General features: G+C 29.5%; 1 protein-coding gene across 1 annotated transcript in view; it reads left to right on the top strand.

Annotated features, from left to right (window-relative positions):
* Positions 1 to 6,484, top strand: part of LOC100302439 (uncharacterized protein) — a gene marked incomplete at its 5' end in the record, with an annotated part of 36,695 nt that overhangs the window by 23,885 nt on the left and 6,326 nt on the right. The window contains 3 exon segments of the mRNA NM_001163119.1: positions 1,733 to 1,744; positions 3,309 to 3,320; positions 5,924 to 5,929. Coding sequence (NP_001156591.1) covers positions 1,733 to 1,744; positions 3,309 to 3,320; positions 5,924 to 5,929 — 30 coding nt within the window.

Here is a 6,484-nt window from a genome sequence, read left to right as displayed (position 1 = left end):
TACGGCAATTGAAAGGGTGACATCAGAAAATCGGCAAAATTCATCAAACATGTCATCGGAGAAGAAGAGACAATTTGGAAAGTCGACGATATCATGGACGAAGTAATTAATCAAATGGAAGATTGTGTTTTAACAATAACGGGAGAAACTGATTATGGTTATGAGTAATTTTTTTTTTTATTTTTTATATTTTTATTTATTACCTACTGACTTTTTTAAATTTCTGTTTATCTTTTTATGTATTGTAATAAATAATTATAATATTTAAATTTGTTTTTATATTTTATGTTTTTACGTAATATACCTGGTAATAACTCGAAAAAAAATTTAATTTAAAAAAATGGTTTTATAATAATTAAAAAAAGGTTGTATGCTGCTCTGACGTACGTTGAATACAGCCCAACGCAGCGCCGTGCCGGTTCAATGCATTTTAAGTTATTTGTTGGCGTCACTGGTCAACAATAGAATGAGGCGACGCTCTCGCCGGCGACGGTGTCAAAGCTCGATAGGCGTGGTGAGGCCACGACCATGCGCAGAAGTCGGCCGCTGTCTACGTTTCTTATTTTGAACGGACTATAGACTTCTGTAGACTCCGAACGAAACTTTGTCGAACACGGTCGATGTTTTCGTCAGAGATACAAGGTCGACCTGAGCGTTTCTGTGCACATAAACAACCACTTTCTTGGAACGTTTGGTGCCAACGTCGAATGAGCAGTTGGAGCTTCAGTTCCATAAGTTCTTCGAAAATCACGTTGAACGGCATTATCGACTTACACTTATTGAAAGGTAGGACGCAAAACGCTTTCTGTTGCGGAGTCGCCAAACTAACGGTTCCTAGTACACTAACCATAACGGTGCCAAATTTATCAACTAGATAACTCAAAATAAACTTGGTTATCTAATCTTTCCATTATTTTTTTCCGTTGCCGAAATATATCAGGTCGTAATCGAATGAAGACTTTTGAAACACCGTGTATATTACATGTAATATTATGAGCATATTTTACTGTAAATGATTATCATCAGACACGTTACATAACATTTACCTAATTTTTTGAAATCTCTTTCAGCCACGATATTGCGAACTTCAAATTCAAAATTTAATATTTGAAAAGAAAATGGTCGTTCAATTGTTTTTCTATCGACAGTTGTACCAGTTTTTTCTGACAGGCATGTCTCGAATTTTTCACTCCACATTGTTGCTAAAGCCATAACATGTATTACTGTTATAATTTAATGACATTTTTAACGCCAATTTCAGATATGGCTAAAATTAATTTTTCGAATTTATTAGAATTATCACAGATCCGATAAATGAAGAAACGAATGACACATGTTGTTCACAGCTTCGCATTTTCATTGTTTCATAAAACTAGTTGTTATAGATCACATCAGAACAATGTTATCTCTTTATAGTGTATTAATGAGACTGCCTATACTATTTGGTCTTGTCCACAAGTACCTAAGATAAATTACAAATGTACATTTTCACATACCATTTTGACTTTATCAGAAGCCTAGTTGTATTTATGTATGTTATTTACAGTACCATATTTAACATAATAAATTTAATATTAAAATTAAGAATACAATTTCAAAACAATTTTATAGACTCTTTCCCCCCAAAAAAATCTAGATACTATAATCTTTAATCATTATATTATAAAAATATATTTATAGTAGTATAATCTATTTTACTATATTTTAATTAACAAAATATTATAATTTACAGAGAGGAATTTACGTAGGTATTATTTATTATTTTTATATTCTGAGCGGAGCAAGGGAGTTATTGTTTTTACAATGGTGTTTATTTTATTTTATTTTTTATTTTTATTTTTATATCCTGTATACAAAATTTCTTCCAGAAGGAGTGTTTCGATTTCAACATATAGTACCTTATCTTTTAGAAAATTGGATCAAAATGGTACTTTAGAGAGGTCATTTTTCGATTTTCTCAATAGTTATTTAATGCCACTGGAAAAACCACCGAAAAATTACGAAAAAACGCTAAAAATGGGATTTTAATTTCTAACGCTTTGTTTATCACTATAGAAACGAATAAAAAACTGTAATATTTTAATATTAGTTCAACTTGATTACCTACATGATAAAATAAATAATAACAATATAAAATATCCAGACTGACAAACCGTCTCCGCTCAGAATCGTTTTTCTTATACAATGATATTATATCATTGAATTCAAATTTAATACAACCATTATACAATGACCCACTTGTAATCTACTGTACAGCAGAACGACATCCACTTACCTGCTTTTTTTAATATATATAATTAGTACATAATAATACTATTTGTCATTGACTTTGTATTTTAAATGTTTAGATTCTGCCTGGAGCTGTAATATAATTTTTAAAACGGCAACTTAAGAGACACCTAGTACCTATTACATGCTCATTTTGTTTTTATCGAATAACATAATTTTTGTGACACTCTGACGTCTAGCTTTTCAACCGCACATTGAGAAAGAAAAAACTCATTACTCTTTAGTGTTAATTTTGTGTTTGATATCAACTAACTCTATATATTTTAATGATGTATGTTATAAATATGCATAAAATGTACATATTGAGCATGAATATATTAAATTTGACTGAAACGACATTTCTAGACACTACAAATGGTGCTACACGAGTCTTCTCAATTGACAACTGAATCATGAAAAATTATATTGCAATACCAGTGGTATCTCTTTGAAAATTATTTTTGAACCATATCCCAATGTCTGACACAGTTCTATTCTAACGTGAATGCCGATACTATTAAAATTTTCACTACTCTGGTAACTGAACGATTGCACATAGAATGATCATAGACGAACACTCTAAATCTGGACGAACGAACCAAAATGTTCAATAACTAAATGGCCTGCAATTATTTTTAAAATGTTTTTGTTTAATTATATAAAGTGATCTTAGGTAGAAGGCTGTGTTTGAGTGACGACTGACTGGCAAATATATTATCATTTGGACTGTTACATTTAAATATTATCGCATGTGTGACTATCATAGTTAATCATATATAATATAATATATTATATACATTTATTGCAAACCGATATAACATATTTCTACCTAATATATTAAATCCCCAATAATATTTATAAATGTATCTATTTGATCGCAGTGACTGTAAATGTATTTATTATTTTGAAATCAAATTGTAAAAAAAAAATTCTACTGAATATTTTTAAATCATGATAATTCGTAATGAACATTAAGTTATATTTTATTAAATAAGATAACTTTTATTATTTACAATAACATTACATATTTATTTTTCCAGCTAAAGAAAGTTGTATGTACATTTTAAATTTCTATTATTTAAAAAATGCATGTGCTTTGAACTAAAAAAGTGCAGAATTGAATTTTTTTTTTTAATCAAAGTTTATTTTTATATTGTAACGGCAGTAGGTACATACAATATACATAGGTACTAAAACAGTTTGTCTCCACGCTACCAAGAAACCACATACCAACATAATCTCAGAAACATAAACAATTGATTACTTAACATGCATCAACAAATAACATAATATAATTTTAATACCAACCAAAGCCAAATGAGCACGACCTTCTTGTACTCAGGACTCAGCGTCACAAAAGTCCAATTCTATTATCCGTTAAAAAGTCCATATATAAACTATACACACAACCAATTCTTTAATACACCGTTGCAGCTCTTTGGACCCCGCATATTCCCAAGCAATTAGAAGAAAATTGAGATCAAATATATCCTTAGGATTAAAGAACGCACCTTAACAGGTAACATCACAACAGATTATCAGAAACGTCTTTACCTATCTAGGGGTTAAAATTAAGTATAATTCATAAACTGAAATCATGGTAAAATATAAAGAAAAAGTATTAGCATTAAATGCAGATACCGAGAAAAAAATGTAGTCAAAATACCTACCCAGTAAGCTATTGATGTCCATCTACCACTTATATTGTCTGTATATATTTTTACATTTTTAACTTTTTATTATTGCATGAATTAATGTAATTATAATATATGGTACTATTAATATATTATTATCAATGGCAATGACATTATATTGTTATTGCATAAGTTATTAATAGTAAACTAGGTAGAACATAAATATTATGTGATATTGCTAATACATACTAGCGGACGTGGAAATGCGTTGCTATTGATAGATTTTTGAAATTATGCGAATTGTATATTATCAGTTGGGCAATCTACCGGTGGCGGTAGACCACGGACCCTGCGTGGTGCAAGTGTATAATTTAACTCTAAATTATCAAAAATGCAAACAATTTGTCCACCGAAACCGTAGTTCAAACTCGATACATTCTGTACTAAAATACACAGGATTAGCGCATTAGTAATAATAATAATTGTTATTAAAATCAATAGGTCAATATGAATATGATCATTCACAATACACCAATACAAACAATTATAAACAAAAAATAATCATTTTAATAATATTCTCAAAATCCCGGTTTTAGAACTTCCCAAGGTTGGACCTCTTATTTACCGTTTTTCGTGAAAAATGTTCTTCCCCAAAGTCTAATAAATCTCTGCACCAAATTTCATCGCAAACGGATTAACGGTTTAAGTAAAGGACACAGATTAGTCGAGTGATGATGATAAGGAGGAAGTTGATAATAAATTGTAGACAGGTGTAATGTTATTATGTAGTTTATTAAAATTGTACATCGATAATTCGACTAAGTCCAAATTACAGATTATTACACAAAGTGTCGTGAAGGTGCTCGTAGTGCTGTGGAGTGAACCCGTCTGAATACAGGCCGTCCCTGGTCTGCTTTTATAAGGCCTAGGCTCTCCTATCTACCCCCCGGTCATTCGACTTATCCATAATGCGTCAATACATTATCTGTGTCTTGTGTTCTACGTGTCAACCGAATCATAATGATGATTCTACGAACCGCCATTTATCTGTTGCATTCACATCCTGTTTTCTGATTTTAAGTATATGTACATATATCTACTTATGTGAAGAGCAAGTCCCCACATCCTGTCACTAGGTACATGGCTCGTAGTTTAAATGATTTTTTAATGTGGTTTCTTAAAATATTACACTCGACTAATTTTACCACCCAGCGAACCGTATATTATTTACAATTTGGTAATTATATAAAATATTGTGATGCTCACCTACACCTGATAGTGCTACCTATTATTATGCCTTTATATTGACTACCTATGTTCATTATAATTATTGTTTGAAGTGAACGGATACTATCCGTTAAACAAGCTTTTACCTGATCAGCCCAAATAACACATCTTAAATAAATACTAAATTCTACTTTAAACTGTATCCAATGGCAACTATTAATAAATAAAAATAAAATTTCCAATTTCCATCGTAATCCTCAATATCCCTGTTTGAGCACCTCTTTAAAATGCGAATTTCAGCAAATCCTTTCTAATTGCACGGTGAAAATATGAGAAGAACCTCTATTCCAAATTTCAAGTTCGTACGTTGCGTAGTTTTTGAGTTACAGCGATCAGTAGTAGGTATTTGGATTATAATATATTATGTATAGATAAATAATAACAATATAAATAATCCATAAGAACAAACCGTCTCCGCTCAGAATCGTTCTTCTTATACAAAAGTACAATGAAATTATATCATTGAATTCAAGTTTTTATAAAATCCATTACACATTTACCCACTTGTAACCTACTGCTGTACAGCAGAGCAACATCCACTTACCTGCTTTTTATATATATATAGATTATATGATGATTATTTACTTTTGATAATTCAATTTAAAATAACTCAATAATAACAATATTATGTTAATGTTTGACAATACTTGTTTCTTCCTAGGACTTCGATTTATTAATATTTAGATACCTAAATAATAAGGTTATTAATTAATATTTTATAATTTATTTTACAGATTACGGTATGATTTTTTTTTTTTTAATTTTTTATATTCTATTGATCTTTAAAATTTATTTTTTTGTTTGAAAGTCTCTTGGTAAATTTACCCAAAGAATATTTTTCTCTTTTTTAAATGTTTATTAATCAAGCAGAAATCATTGAAAATATAATTTCCAAATCTGTATATAAATTAGACGTTTTAAAAGCTATACACTATGGGAAAATCTGACTTTTCTCGAATGTATATAGTAATTATACGTCTGTGTATAACAACTATGATTATATAATCCTAATTCGGTTATTACTTGCGATTCCAATAACGTTTTCACTGTGGTTCGATAGGTGTGAATACATTTTCCTTACATACTCTTACCTAATTAAAATGCCTTTTTATGCTCTTGTGTTTCTGAAACATATTTTAATTTTTCATAATTTTTGTTCGCTTTTGAGCAGTATATAGGGCCAAAAAAAATTAAATTATTTTATTTTATATTATATTGTATTAAATTTTATTTTTCTGAGCTATATAGTTATTGTAATAGTCGTAAAAGTTAATTAGTAAATATTATACCATGAA

The sequence above is a fragment of the Acyrthosiphon pisum genome, chromosome A2, assembly GCF_005508785.2.
Source record: "Acyrthosiphon pisum isolate AL4f chromosome A2, pea_aphid_22Mar2018_4r6ur, whole genome shotgun sequence".
NCBI lineage: Eukaryota > Metazoa > Arthropoda > Insecta > Hemiptera > Aphididae > Acyrthosiphon > Acyrthosiphon pisum.
This window is presented reverse-complemented; position numbering and strand designations above follow the sequence as displayed.